The sequence below is a fragment of the Drosophila nasuta genome, chromosome 2L (genome assembly GCF_023558535.2).
Source record: "Drosophila nasuta strain 15112-1781.00 chromosome 2L, ASM2355853v1, whole genome shotgun sequence".
In the NCBI taxonomy this organism is placed as follows: Eukaryota; Metazoa; Arthropoda; class Insecta; order Diptera; family Drosophilidae; genus Drosophila; species Drosophila nasuta.
The window spans coordinates 25773021-25789209 of record NC_083455.1 but is presented as its reverse complement, the minus strand read 5'-3'; the positions used below and the strand labels follow the sequence as shown (position 1 = coordinate 25789209).

Below are 16189 nucleotides of genomic sequence, written 5' to 3'. Positions count from 1 at the left end.
ACTACAGTTTCAGTTATTAAAAGTACACTGTTTAGATAGACTGCTATTGAAAGCGTGTAATTGTAAATGATTTAGGACTAACAGCAGCCTGGGAAAATTCCACACGTGACAGCAAAGGCCACAAAAAGGTGTGAACAAAACAATTGCAATTTATTGGACCACATTTAGTTGTTATATTAAATAATTAACACATGACAAATATGTGTGTTGAATTTCTATAATATATTTTAAATAAACTCAGGCTAATACTTGAAGTATTTTGAATAAATATATGATTAAAAGTTGAATTGCAGTTAACAGTTGCATCATTTTGAATAGTTTGTAGATGTTACAAAATTGTGCTTCATTTTTTAGATTTATTTAAATAAACAAAGGTTAATATTTTCAATATTTGACGGGTGGAATATATATTGAATTTTTTTAATACATTTCAAGTAATTTGCGAATAAAATTGGATAGATTTTAAATAATTATTGGTAAAACAATTATTTCATTCGATTTTTCAAATATATTTTGAAGAAACTGCGATTATAAGGTTTAAAATAGTTGGACAATAATTTAATTTGATTTAACATTCTTAATCCTGATTGTTTTAAATACGAATTCATACATAATCTTCTATAAAATCTTATTTTATTTAAAAACATTTCAACTGCGCTCCGAGTTTTACTATTTAAACCCATGTAAATTAAATATATAATTGTAGTAAAAATAGTTTTTTAGTTTGAAGATAACAGCTCTTATATTTTAAAGGCAGTTCTTATACTTCTTAAACATTTAAGACCACACTTAAATTTGCTTTTTATAATTGACAATTCCATCAAAAAGTTTCAACTTATTTGAACAACTTTATAACCACACATCTTGTTGATCTCTGCTAGTTTTAATGATGATACAAGCGAGCTGATAGGAAGAATTATCTATGCATTTTGTCGGCAAAAGTCTTTTGAATGGCTAAATGGTCATAGAAATGGCCAAAATTCATGTCTTGGCAAAAAATGTTGTACGACAAGCGCCAAGTTTGCGCTGCAAATCAAAGCTGTTGCCGTTTTGCTAAAGTCGTTGCCGTTGGCGTTGATGTTGCTCCGTTGCTGTTGCTCCGTTGATGTTGCCACCGTTTGTTGCCGTTGGCCGTACCACTTGGACATATATGGCAAAATTAGTGGGATGCTTGAGTTACGTTGCATTGGCGATGCAATCGCTAAGGTCTGAGGAGGACGGGGGAAGAGAAGCAGGCGGGGCACCAAAAGTGTTGCCGCCAGTCAGCGCTCAAAGATTGTGTCGCCTTCGTTGAAGGTGTCGTCGTCATTAGCACAATGTTCGGGCCAGTTGGCGACACAATTAGATGGGGGCCTCAATATCAGTTAACTGCAAAAGATGTTAACTAACATGCGTTGAAATTTCCAAATCATTCTCATTCTGTGTTTATGAAATTTTATGCACTCACCGGGAATGGGAATGGGACTCAGATTCTCAGATACATTCGAACATTTCCTCACGCCAATAAACGCACAATTATAATAAAAATAATCACCTAGAGGCTGCCGCTGTGTTAGCTCCCGCTGCTGCATTTGGTCATAACCAGGAACCAACATAGAACCGTTGTCTAGACTCCACACAAAGACTCGGTCGGACTCTCGATAGTTGTTGTCGGGATTATCGCCTTTTAGACACATCTCAGGTGGCAAGTTTTTCTCTCTTCTCTCGCAGTTCTCTTTGCTTGTTTTTATCGTCGACAATTGGCGAGTAATTGCTGCTGCATAATAATTTTTCCCGACAACTCTGCTGTCGGCACTTGGCTTGGACATTTCAAGTTTTTTGCCTAAGTCTTTCGTTTTGCGCTCCTTGAAGGCGGCGCACGTTAATCCATTTAATCCGTTTTTGGCATTAGTTAGACGAGTTGTGCCTGTGGCCAAATAAAAAAGCAAAAATTAAATGAATATCATAATTGATACCGTTCGAAATAGAGTTGTGAGAGATTTTGCGATAAGCAAAAAATCGTGTTTTATACATAAACGAAAAATATGAAAAAAATGAATTAAAACATTAAGCAATAAATTAACAGACAGCGCATAAATGTAATAGAGAATGTCATTAATATATATGTATAAAAAAATACGAATTCCAGCACAAGGCAAAAAGCAAATTGACCCTAAAAGGCGCTGGAAATATCTCAAATAGAAAAGCATAAAATAAGCGAAATTTTAATTACGCAACTAATTAAAATATTTATTTGGCTTGTGAATAGTAAACTTCAATGTATATAAAATTATACAATAATTACTGAAGTACGTTGACTAACTTTAACAATTACATTTTAAACCAAGATTTCATTCTATACAGTTCAATTTAATATCTTTACCTTATACTAACTTGTTAGAAAAATACTTTGGCTGAAAATTTGGTATACTTTATATATTATTATTATTATAATTATATTATTATTATATTATTTATTTATGCCAAATGTATTTTATGGCCAAGCTGATTCTAATTGCAACAAACATCTCTTATTATATCCTGTCGATGTCGAAAGGGCTGCAGATTCGATATCTTTAGCGTTCTGATTATAGATAGAAAATATATTCTAATTCTAATTTCAAAGATGCAGATTTCTACTTTTCGAATAGTTTACTTAACATAAATTTTTTTTACATACCATTGTAAAATTATAAAAAAAACAAATACTATGAAAAAATTAGAGTATATATACATTCCAGAAATGTGAACTAATTAAGTTTGTGGCATCAATTCTGTATTCAGCTGTTTTCTCAATGCTTCATTCACTTGTTGCTGCTTCTTCGGTCACATCGTAAATAAATCCCTCGATTACAACTAATTTTCGAGCTTTAGTTTTCTTGTCGTCCCATATATTTAAACAAATTGGCTGCATTTCCTCCTCCTTCTTTTTCTTCTGTTCGAAGAACTTATAGCTCAGCACAAGCAAAAGAAAAACTACAAAGACGCTCACACAAACAGAATAAACGAACAAATCCATTTTTCAAAGTTGAATTTTTGTATCACATTTATTTTTGGTTGTACTACTCTAGAGCTCACTTTGAATTGTGACTAAAAAACATTTAAGTTACACACACTTGACACACTCTTGACACTCATTTCAAGGCCAATTCTGTGAGTGAATAAATGTTAACAAGCAAATTCAACATACTTTTAAAGTTGAATCACAGATGGCGACCAATTTCCAAACAGATGCTAATTGCAACAAACATCGATTTATATCCTATAAATCGAAAGTATTTTACTGACTGCAGATTTGATATCTTTAGCGCTCGGATTATAGATAGAAAATATATTAAAGTAATTCTAAATGATTGCAAATAAAGCTGAAGATATTTAACGTCATTATCATTTATTTTAGAATTTCAAAGATGCAGATTTCTACTACGAATAGTATACCTAACATACATTTTTCCATACCATTGTAAAATTATAAAAAAAAATACTATGAAAAAATTAGAGTATATATACATTCCAGAAATGTGAACAAGAAACTAATTAAGTTTGTGGCATGAATTCTGCATTCAGCTGATTTTTCAATGCTTCATTCACTTGATGCTGCTCCTTCGGTCACTTCGTAAGTAAATCCCTTGTATACAACAAAATTGCGAGCTTCATCCCAAATATTAAAAAAAATTGGCTTAATTTCCTCCTCCTTCTTTTTCTTCTGTTCGAAGAACTTATAGCTCAGCACAAGCAAAAGAAAAACTGCAAAGACGCTCACACAAACAGAATAAACGAAAATATCCATTTTTCAAAGTTGAATTTTTGTTTCACATTTATGTTGGGTTTGGGTTGTATTACTCTAGAGCTCGCTTTGAAATGTGACTAGAGAACATTTAAATTACACACACTTGACACACTCTGACACTCATTTCAAGGCCAATTCTGTGAGTGGATAAATGTTAACAAGGAAATTCAACATACTTTTAAAACTGAATCACAGTTGGCGACCAATTCTCAAACAGATGCTAATTGCAACAAACATCGCTTTATATCCTATAAAAGTCGATGTAGAAAGGGTTTTTTCTGACTGCGCTCGGATTATAGATAGAAAATATATTAAAGTAATTCTAAATGATTGCAAATAAAGCTGAAGAATATATTTAAGAAATTTAACGTCATTATCATTTATTTTAGAATTTCAAAGACGCAGATTTCTACTTTTCGAATAGTATACCTAACATTTTTCCATACCATTTGTAAAATTTACAAAAAAAAATACTATGAAAAAATTAGAGTATATATACATTTATTGCAGAAATGTGAACAAGATTAAGTTTGGTAATTTATTCTCCCTCGATCACCTCACCAATACGTTCATACATCTTAGGGAACGGTCGAGGCTTAGAATAATCTTCCGGTTTCACGCCAATCAATTGATGCTTTTCCAAAATTAGTCCTGCTCCTTTGGTCACATCCACAATATATTCCTTGTATGGAATAAAAATGCGAGCAGTAGTTTTGTTGTCATCCCACATTTTCCAATATCTTGGCTCCATTCCCACCTCCTTCAACTTTTTTATGCATTCTTCAGCTTCAGCTTCTTCAGCTTTCTTCTTTTTCTTCTGTTCGAAGAACTTATAGCTCAGCACAAGCAAAAGAAAACCTACAGAGACGCTCACGAAAACAGAATAATCGAGACAATCCATTTTCCAAAGTTTAATTTTTGTTTCACATTTATTTTTGGCTGTATTACACTAGAACTCACTTTGAAATGTGACTAGAAAACACAAAACATTGAAGTTACACACACTTGGCACACTCTGACACTCCTTTCAAGGCCAATTCTGTGAGTAAATCAAAGTCAACAAGGAAATTCAACATACTTTTAAAATTTAATCACAATTGGCGATCAAGCCCCAAGCAGATGCTAATTGCAACAGATTTGATATCTTTAGCGATCTAATTATAGATAGAAAATATAATATTTAGTATTTGCGCGGTATATCAATTTGGTGTATTATTTAAGAATAAAGAATATAGTATTTTTAATGGTGTACTATATCAAAATGCCAAATGTAGCCTTTGGTATGTATTTAGTATTTTTGTGGTATATTAATTTGGTATATTTTAAAATTTATACAGCATGTTAATTAATATCGACTGTAGCTTTCTTACTTCTTGTTCACATCAGTATTTTAAACCAAGCCTAACAATAGAGTACAGCTATATTAAAGAAATTTTACTCAGAACTCTTTTGTTTGAAATAATTTGCCTTTTCAGACATTTATAATATTGACAAATTATGCTTAAATTTGTTGTATATATTTTAAGCCAAGTTTTTATTCATTTCAATTCAGTTGTGCGATTATCTTAGAGTTATTTCGTATATGAAATATGTTGACCAACTAAGTTTAACCTTAATTAAAACCCAGTTTAAATTCTTCACTGTTCAGTTAGCTACTTTGAAGTGACATTTTCTTGACGCTTTTGCAGTCCATCAAATAATTCGCTCAATTAGGCTTTTTATGAAATCCACCAATTAGGCTTAAAATGAAGTTGGTTAGTTGTAGCTGCTAATCAAATTATGTTTCACGGCCAATAACAAAACACACCTGAGATTAGATCAATATTCAAAAGTGGCCTCCACCAAATTGGCAACAATCTGTCAGATGCTTTTCACAGCACAACATCAACGATCAAGAAAACGAGTTGACTAAATGCTAGCGACAATTTATGTTATAAAACGCTACAAGCCGCAAAAAAAAAGAGTCGAAAATTGCTTTATGAACACGTTTCAATTGCCAGTTGCAGGCAGCTCTGGCAGTTTTCCATGGCACGTCGCTGGCATGTTCGATGTCATGTAGACCCGATCTCCGAGTCGGAGACTCCGAGTTCGATCCGTTGTGATCCGCTGTTGATGATGCGAGTGGCCAAACAGCAAACGGCAAACGGCAACTGCATGCAACTCTCCCAAATCGCAGAGCAATGAAATCGATCATTTTCCCACGATCAGTGTGTGTTGGCTGTCAACAGTTTCTTCAGTGCTCTCTCCCCCCTTCCACTGTCCCCCTATACTTGGCACTCCCCCTTCCCGTTAGACTATCTCTACCAGTGTCCACTCTTGGAGTAGCAAAAAAAACACACTATAAACTTGCCCAAGCCAGCCAATGGGCAGGCATTGCTTAGTTTGTATGTGCTGCTATGTAAATGCTATAAAAGGATTTTGATTACCAGCCCAGACCAGACGGATGGACAGACGGACGGACAGACGGACAGCTAGGCAGACAACTTACAGACAGACGGACAGACATTATGACAGACGTCTGGCGACTGGAGGTGTTTGAATTCTATTGGGGCCACAACCTGAAACGGAAGCCCAGACGCACCTTTTCAGCCACCTTTCACAATCGATTGCCTTGGGCCCCGAGGATGACTCGACCATTTCCATTGTGATTGCGATCAATATCGCGAGGCTGTGAAATTAAACGAATTTAAATGTTTTTTTTCTTCTTATGTGTGTTTAGTTTGTTTTATATTCAACTTGATCTTTCGTTGGGCCGACGCGTCGGTTAATTGTTAATTGCGTTTAAGCCATGAACAAACAGTTTTTTTTCTTCTGTCTTCACTCTTCGTTCATTCATTCAGCTTTCAACTGTCCTACGAAAACGCGTCGGCTTTATTCTAATTAGCGTTGTGCCCCGGGGGCACGAACCTCTGGTCTTACGCAGCTAACAGCTAAGAGCGAGCAACCAACATGACGTGGCATAGTTGTGTGTCATGTGGCTGACGTTTATACCAAGTGATCTATAAAGCAAGGTGGGGTATATTGAGGTTAGAGGAAAATGAGAAAAAGTCTAAGTCTAAAGACTATAAATGAATGTAGAGTATATTAATGTTAAAGAAAATTGAGAAATAGTTTAGGCGAACAGAGATATTTTTTATGTGCGAAAAGGAGTTCAGAGAAAAGCCTTTAAATTCTGATTTAGAGAATTAAATTTCGACCATAAATTATGGTATTTATATAGTTTTATTTGCTAGTTACTAAGCTGATGTACCAGAAACTTAGATAACATTAAATTATTTAAGAATTGACGACAATTTCTGAGTTTCTAAGCTGATCTCGTAGTAGATCAGAAGAAATAAAATTTGTTTAGAATTTGCTACAATTTTATACTCAAATATTTAAACTGAAATCCCTATTTTAAATTCCGAGACATATGGAATAATTTTACAAATTTTACTATCACTTTCATTTAAATTTCAGAGATGGATAAAGTTGCTTTACTATTTCGATTGCTTTGATTCCAAATAAAACACATATAATCCATTTAGTTTTAAATATATATAAAAAACTTATATTTTCGTTTCTATCCTTACCGAATGCACAGACAAAAAGACAGTTAAGATAAAGTGTGACCATAGAACAAAGTAAGTACAAAGAAAAATATACTATATATTTCGAACTAAATACGGTCACATATGTTATGCTAATTATAATATTTATACTATAATATATAGCAATATGGTCACATTTTCAGCAATTACATTTATATATGTCTGCCACACTAACAGGGTATTTCTGTAGTCCATCACATTCCCAATTCTTCTGCCAGTTAGCTGATCTCTGCTTGCTGCGGCTTCTGCTGTTGATGTGCGCCTGTCAAGCGGCTTAATTGAGCATGCAGCTCAGTTCTTTGACATGTTTTCTATTTGTCTAATTTGTCAAGTTGCCTTGTCCACAGTCTCTCTCTCTCTCTCTCTCTCTCTCTTTCTCTGGATTGGGATTTCGAATTGGGATTGGAACAAAGCGGAAATGATATGCCAAAAAAAGCATAAAAACTTTGACTTAAAGATTTTCAAGCATTAAGCTTTCAAAACAGTCAAAAGCGTGGTCAAGTTTCGACCCGAGGTGGCTAACAAAATATTTAAATTGATCTCTTGAGCGCGTGTTCAAACAATGCACACTTATTAAGCCAAGTGGGATCTATTGTTGGGATTAGATCAAGTGCGCTTTTGTTGATGTTTATGTAACATAGTTACGTGTTAGGGCATGGCTGAGTGGGCTTTATCAGTTAATTTGAATAGATGCGAGAAGTGGTTAGAAAAGGGAACAGAAACAAACTATAAGAATAACATAATATAGTTAAAAATTTAGACTTAGAAGAAAAAAAAATGGTTACATACTGAAAGAATAAATCAAATCAAGTTAAAAATTCAGAGTTTAAAGAATTTATATTTTTATTTACCGATTTCATTCCAAAGTAGAGCATTGTCATATCAATCATAAAGATTCATTATCTGAATTAAGGAAAATAGTGTTAAAAATTAAACGAACTAAATTTTTAATGACATTTACTTATTTTCAACGATCTTCCATTGTAGATTTGTTTATTTTGTAGATTCTTCAGTAAGGTTTCCTTTCTCTCTTTGAAATATTTTTACTTATTCTCAGCGATCTTCCATTGTAGATTTGTTTACTTTGTATTTTCTTCAGCATTGTTTTCTTCCCATTTATTTGTAGTTTTCCTTTAATTTCATTGTACTTTTCCTTGTCGTACTTCACTCTTCCACCGACAACTTCTGACTAAAAAGTGACAGTAAAAAAATACATCAAATCATTCAGCAACCCTTCTAAAAAACGGAGCTGCAACCCTTTCGCTTCCAATGGAATTAATTTTGCATAAATGGAAGCAGATGTAGTTCCATCCTTTTTTTTAGAACACTTCCAACCCCAGACTACGTTTCAGCCGCCCGCCAGATGGCGCTTGAGTGCACAGAATGTCGCTGTGACTGGCAAAAAAAAGAAGAGAACAGCTCAGATTTCTAGGATTTTCATTGGCAGCATTTTAACATCAATTAAACGCAAAACTTTTGAATAATTTATATAATTAATACCCCGCTACGTTGATCGCAGCTGGCATTCGAGAGTGAGACAGCGAGATGTGGCGAAAGAGAGAGAGGTTTTAATAAAATATTTTAAATAATTCCGTAATCTAAATGCAGTCATCGTCAGCAGTCAGCACTCAGCAGACGGCAGCAACGATGATGATGATGGCGTTGGTTTCCATCTCCGCTGTGACAAACAGGATGCGTACAAAGAAATTCTAAATACCAAAGAGTCGGTCGCGCAGCCAGGCACAAATCACAAATTGTCACGTTAATAGTTGCAGCCCCTCACCTTGCCTCCTCTCTTCTCTGCTCCCACTCTTGAGCTGTGTGCAGCTTGTCAGCCTCATCATCGTGAAGATCTGTTTGCTTCTGGCTTGTCGCATCCGTCTAAATGCAATGTAAATTTTTTTGTGCGCGCCATTGCATATGTCAAGACAACAACAAAACGCAGGAAGATGCCACAGACGCAACTCGCAACTCGCAGTTGCAACTTGCACGCTGCACACACTGTTGCAGAGTCGTCTCAGCACGTTTCGCTGATAATTTATGAGACGCCTTATTAACATCAGTCAGTCAGTCAGGCAGCATTCAACTTCAACATTCAACTTCAGCTTCAACTTCAGCTTCAACTCGATGTCCGCGTGGCTTTCCTTCTTGGAAAGCCTTTGCGGATGCATCTCCGCTTTTTGCTGCACTCGCATTTCAGGCTCATTTTAATGTAATTTCTGCTCTTTAATTTGTAAATTATTTTAATGCTCATCATAATTTATCGTTTCTTTCGCTTCCACACAACATGCATCCCACAGTTGCATTTCCCTTTTCAGCTTACGCAATCTTCGTAATGCAAATCAAGCTTCGTTTTTTCTGCCAAAAATAAAAATAAAATCCACAACATTCGCGTCATTCTATGCAAATCATGAAGCCAGTCCACAGAGATCTGGCATTTGCATAAGTATGTTGCCAATTCAATTAAATGCCAAGCTCCGGTCAGTTGTTAAAGCATTCCAAATGTTAATTCTCAAGTGCATTTGACTATAATTCGCTGCGAGTAACAAACAAAATCGAAAACGTTTTAATTCTAACGAATTTGTTATACACTTTCAAAGATGAAATTTTGTGAAATTTTTAGAATTTAATAGAGAAAATGATTTTTTTACATAAAAATGATATGAACAATACTTAAATAGCATTATTTTAATATTTTAAGTATTCAAATTATTATGAGAACAGTTCCAGAATCGCATGATATCACATGCCCGGGTAGCTCAGTCGGTAGAGCATTGGACTTTTAATCCAAGGGTCCAGGGTTCAAGTCCCTGCTCGGGCGACAATAATTTTTTTTTTATTTTCACTTTTTTTAAATACACATTTGCATTAAAACTACATTTTTAAATAATAATTAAATATTAATAATACTCGCTTTAAACACAAGAGAAATTAATTTATGCTTATTCAGCTCGATGCAAAACTTTGATCATAGCGAATACACTCATTTGCCTTGTGGCATGTCAAACAACATTCACATTTAAGTACAATCCGAAACAATCGGTTCAATGACAAGTTGTGCAAATATGTAGGTTTTTTATATTTATTTTGATTTGATTGGCTTGCCAACGCTTTGTCTCATGTAGAACACTGCGATTCAGACCGAGACTTTGACTGCGATCGCAAATTGTTTGCATAAATTTTTGCTCGTAGCCATAATTGTGCATAAGCAATTATCAATTGTGTGTTTAAGGAGAACAGACTGCGTAATTATAATTGGCTTAAAAGGATTTCTCAACAATTAGCAGCATGATTTTTCATAATTCTCAAACCAAATTAGCTTGGCTGACGCCATGACGAATCCTTCTGATAAATTAGCAGAGGCAACAACTCAACTCTTCAGCGAGTTCGCTTTTATGACCAAATTACTGTATTTAAAAATCTTTAATAAGCGCAAAATATGGCACACTGAAGAGTCGAGTCGAGAGACCCACTTTAGATGCACTTTCAATGCCTCAATGGAGCAATGGGCGTGGCAATCTTGAAAAGCGCCGCCATCAGCAGCCCATCAACATCAAAAACCGGCCTCTTGCCTCTTCTCTTTCCTCTCTCTGTTACTCTCAACAGTAGCCAGACTGCTGACGTCTGCTGCATATTTAAATGATGAGACTCTTCTCTCTTTATTTTCCGTTGCCTTCTAGCTATGGTTTTTTTTGCTTAACTCTTACTCACTTATTGGCATGCCCGTAAATTATCGTCTGACTAAAAGCCATTGGCATTCGCATTAGCATCAGGTCAGCGAATGCTGCTCGTAATTACCCACAGCTGGAAAAGTGTTTTCCTATTCTGTTTGTTTTTTTCACTTTAACTTTGCTAGGTTTTGAATTCATTTAGTTTGCAAGTGGTTAGATAATATGACGTTAACGTTGTATTGTGTTAACCTTTTTAATTAACAATTACGTTTGATTAATAGCTGCGGTACTTCATTATCAATTTGCACTCTTAATTTAATTATAAAAAAATGTTTAAATTAGCAACTGGGAAATTAGTTTAGTTATCTTTTGAACAAGTTAAATTGACATATCAAAATAGATTGAAGGTTTTTGTTCAAAATATATAATATATTCTATATTTTAGTACTCTATGGTATTTTTTAAGGGGAAACATTATATCAATATACCAAATACAACATTTGGTATATTTTTAATAGTTTTAGGTATATGATTTTTTGTATCCAATTGTATTTTTTGAATGAAGTACTTTATCAATACACCAAATATAGCCATTTTAGTATTTTTGTGGAATATTATTTCGGTATATTTTACAACTTTTGCTTCTATTCGAAATTGTATTACTTATTGTTCTATATCTTTATTCATTACAACATGATATTGTTTGAAATTTATATTTTGTTACATTTTTTAAATTTATTTTTATTCTCATCTTTTCCAGCTGCTTCGATGCCTGCAAAGTGAGTACAAATTTAATGATATCAAAATTATGATTAAGTCAAATTCTTTGTTTACTTGTGACACCTCCAAAAGTGAACTTTACGCTTTTGAAATTGCATTTGGAATCGTATAATTAATGCCACAGATTAGCTTACAAAAAAAAAAAGTGACTAACAATAACCTCGTGATTTCTAAATAATTATGCAGATTTCGCCAGGCAATTATTACGTTACGTTAATAAACAGCAGTAGGCAACGAGAAAAACTTGGCAAATTATTCAAACGCAAAATTGTTTAGCTGAATTACAGCTGCACTCGAAATGACACAAAAGCCCGGGGACAAGGCGACACATTGCAATCGACTCTCTGTTTGTTGCAGCTACGTCCTCGGGGCAAGCAGGCAGCGAGTAGTGAGGCAGCTGTCAGTCAGTCAGTCAGTCGGACAGACAGACAGACAGACAGACAGACAGACAGACAACGAGAGACAGTCACTCAGTCAGTTTGATGTTTTTGACCAAATCGTGTTAAAACCGTTCGAAACAACAACACGATCTGTTGGCAACTTTTGCAGCAGCTGATGCTGCAGTTGCAACTGCGCTTCCCTCAAAGCTGTTTTACGCTTTTTTGTCACCAAACTGAAGGCAGATTTTTATTCGGCCTCCCGATTAATTGTGGGCAATGCGAGAAGCGTCAGTTGCGAGTTTTCTGTGGAAAATGTAAATTTCGAATATGCGCGTTGCTTGTATTTTTCCAAAGGCTTGGCGCGACTCTTTTTAATGAGGCAACAGGCAAGAGGCAACAGGCATTTGCATTTTGATTGACAGCAGTGGAGATTGTTGGAATTGGACAAGCAAATGAAATACTCGTACACGTATTTGGCAAATGTGTTAATGATTGCAACAGCAAAAGCAACAGCAATACACAAAAACAAATCACAAATCAACAGGCTGCTTGAGACTGCGAAATTTTGTGAGTAATGTGTTATTAAAACCTTACAAGATTTAAATTAGAAACGTATTTGATTGGTTAAATTAAAATTTTAGGTTATTTGCTTATAACAAAATAATCAGTAAAGGATCTAGATTTGATTGAATTTCTGAAGCTGAATTACAAATATTTCATTTAAATGTTGGTTTCTAAAGCTCACAATTTAAGGAATACAAAAATATAAGTTCATGCTTACTAAAGAAAATCAAGAAATACGATTTCTGCACTCGGTTCATAAATGTCATTGTTAGATATTATAACTTTGTTTCTATATTTTCGTTGAGAAAGTTTAGTTTCTCAATATAAAGTAAATTCATCAATTTATTATTACTTTTTCGTTCAAAATATTCTCTCAGTAAGCTTAACGTTTTTTTTTTTTTGCAATTTATCAGATTTTTTGTGGTCTGGCAACACTGTTAACTTTATAAAGCGGGTGGCGATGCTGGGTACTAAAATCTTTTATTTTCCCAGTACTAAATAAATTTTGAAAGGGGTAACTACGTGCTGAAATTTAAAGCAAGGGGTAACAGGGTGTTAGTTTCACTTTTTATAAAGTTTTATAGCTATTCCTTGAAAGGGTTGCTCAAGCTATGATTGCTCTAAGCTAAGGAAGTACTACTAGGAAGTAAATAAATCAGATTTCTTCAGTGAGTTCACAAATTTCATTGTTAGGAATTAAGAGTTATATTAAATCAAATTATTGTTACTTTTGCATCAAAATATTCTCTCAGAAAGCATAATGTTTTGTTTACCATTCATCAGACTTTTCATTATCTGGCAACACTATCAGCTGTCATAAGCCAGGTGGCATCGCTGGGTACTAAATTCGTTGATTTTCCCAGTACTAAATAAACCATAAAAGGGGTAACTACGTGCTCAAATGTTAAGCAGGGGTAACAGGGTGTTAGCTTCACTTTTTTATGAAGTTTTTTAGCTATACCTTGAAAGGGTTGCTCAAGCTATGGTTGCTTAAGCTATGGTTGCTCTTATCATATGAAGGTCCATGCCTACTAAAAGAAAGTAAATAAATTAGATTTCTACAATCAGTTGATAAATTTCATTGTTAGGAATAAAGAACTATATTAAATCACATTATTGTTACTTTTGCATTAAAATATTCTCTCAGAAAGCTTTCCGTTTTCTTTACTATTCATCAGACTTTTCATTGTCTGGCAACACTGTCAGCTGCCATAAGCTAGGTGGCAATGCTGGGTACTAAATTCTTTGATTTTCCCAGTACTAAATAAACCATAAAAGGGGTAACAATGTGCTTGAACGTTAAGCAGGGGTAACAGGGTGTTAAGTTCACTTTTTTATGAAATTTTTTAGCTATGGCTTGAAAGGGTTGCTCAAGCTATGGTTGCTTAAGCTATGGTTGCTCTTATCATATGAAGGTCCATGCCTACTAAAGGAAGTAAATAAAACAGATTTCTACAATCAGTTCATAAATTTCATTGTTAATAATTAAAACTTAAATTAAATCAATTTATTTTTACTTTTTCTTTAAAAAATTCTCTTAAAAAGCTTAACGCTTTGTTTACCATTCATCAGACTTTCATTGTCTGGCAACACTGTCAGCTATCACAAGCCAGGTGGCAATGCTGGGTGCTAAAATCGTTGATTTTCCCAGTACTGAATAAACCATAAAAGGGGTAAACTATGTGTTCGAATGTTAAGCAGGGGTAACAGGGTGTTAAGTTCACTTTTTTATCAACTTCTTTTGCCTATGCCTTGAAAGGGTTGCTCAGCACTAGACTTCAAGCTATGGTTGCTCTTATACCATCCCTAAAAAACGCATACAGCTTCCAGTTATGCGTTGAACTGACATTTGTGCGCATATTCAAATTTTCTTTAAATTGGAAACCATTCCAAGCCGCAGCAAAGAGTATAAAAGCAGGCGAGAATCAACGAAGTTGCCACAAACGGTTGTCGACAGTCCACAAATTCGGTTGCAAGCGGATAAATTTACATAGAGAAGCAGACACATTCACTTGGATATGGATTACGCATTGGATATACATTTAAATTACTTTTTAATTTGAATTACTTTTAATTTGAAAAGTTTTAAAATAGAAAATTGCAGTCTTAGAAAGTAGTTAAATATATGGTTTGAAATTAAATCCGTTGAATTTCGAAATTTTCGTAGGCAATTTGGCAATCAGGAAAGAGAAAGAAAGAATGCAAAAGGTTGATATGATATGTGCATACATTTAAGTTGTGCAGCATTTGATATAGTATTGAGATGTTTATCTCTTGTTATTAGTGGTAATTTGTGCTACAGCAAATTTAATAACCCGCAGCAGCAATAAAATGCAAACGCAGCTCAACTTAGTTTCTGCCTCGTTGGCGGCTTTAAGCAAATACAAAGACAGTAGTAGTTGTAGTAGGAGTAACATTTATAAGACTTACTCCACATTCGAAGAAATATAGTCGACGATTTGCGTGTCAATTTTTGCGAAGAGAGGAGCAAACAACAAGTGGAACTGCAACTGCAACTTCAACTGTTTATGCATTTTGTGCAGGCGAGTGCAACAAATTTAATTGTAGTGATAGCTGCCTGCGAATCAGACATGCATTGGCAGTAAAAACTACAAAAATACGAAAATAATAATAATTATTTAGAGAGAGACTAAGACTAAGTGGCAATAAAAATGCACAACACCGAACACCGAAAATGCAGTTCAGCCAACCCATGCAATAAGATATCATTTTGCTGCCGCTCATTTTGTTGGATGCTCTACGCTTTTGGGGCCAATTCCCCCCTGCGTGTTGTTAATTAAGCTCATTAATTTGCCTTACTGTCGTTTGCACAAACACACACTCATGCACACACACATGCATAAGTCACAATCATAGTTCTTTGAGCAACAAGGAAATGAAGTCGTTAGTCGCTGACACAAAAAAAAACCAACTTTGATACGCAAACTGCACTCGAGTCGAGTTTATGGTTTATATACTTAACTATTCACTTAGCTTATTCCTTAATTAATTTTTTACTTTAATTTTTTTTTTTTGCTTTTCCAAACAATTTGTTGCTTTTCACCATAACTCAACGTTCAACGTTCGCAGCTGTAAATCGGTTGCAAAAACTCACTATTATAACTATTAGCTGGTTATAATGATCCAATAAAAAAATGATGGCATAATAGATATCTTGTAACAAGCTAAACAATTAACTTAAGTGAAGAACTTACACCTAAAAAGATTAGTAATTAAATTAAGGTTGTTTCAAAGCAGTTTCTCAGTTCCCTAGCAACTTTTTTTCGATAAGTTTACAATTCTAGGGTATACAACATATTTGAGTATATAAATATATACATCTCCTATCCACATTCATTTGGTGTTATATTTGCTCTTTGCTTTTTTTTTGTCGGTGCGTTCGTTTCTTAAGTCTTTTGTTGTGCCACGAACAAC

At 34.4% G+C, this 16189-nt stretch overlaps 1 protein-coding gene, 1 long non-coding RNA gene and 1 other non-coding gene across 4 annotated transcripts; 1 reads left to right on the top strand and 2 right to left on the bottom strand.

The window, feature by feature from the left end:
• Positions 1–783: 783 nt before the first annotated feature.
• Positions 784–2377, bottom strand: LOC132795085 (uncharacterized). Of its 2 annotated transcripts, XM_060805539.1 has the most exons (3): positions 2363–2377; positions 1448–1906; positions 784–1368 (listed from the first exon to the last, which is right to left on the bottom strand). In XM_060805539.1, the coding sequence occupies exons 2-3, from the start codon at positions 1806–1808 to the stop codon at positions 1361–1363; spliced, it is 369 nt and encodes a 122-aa protein (XP_060661522.1). In that variant the 5' UTR covers positions 1809–1906; positions 2363–2377; the 3' UTR covers positions 784–1360. The 2 variants fall into 2 exon arrangements, with proteins under 2 accessions (XP_060661522.1, XP_060661513.1); XM_060805530.1 differs by lacking the exon at positions 2363–2377 and having other exon boundaries at positions 788–1384.
• A 235-nt stretch (positions 2378–2612) lies between these two features.
• LOC132792992 (uncharacterized) lies at positions 2613–4010 on the bottom strand. Its single transcript, XR_009633061.1, has 2 exons — positions 2972–4010; positions 2613–2914 (listed from the first exon to the last, which is right to left on the bottom strand). It is a non-coding gene; the product is annotated as an uncharacterized LOC132792992 (long non-coding RNA).
• A 6097-nt stretch (positions 4011–10107) lies between these two features.
• Positions 10108–10180, top strand: Trnak-uuu (transfer RNA lysine (anticodon UUU)). The gene has a single exon. It is a non-coding gene; the product is annotated as a tRNA-Lys (tRNA).
• Positions 10181–16189: the final 6009 nt, after the last annotated feature.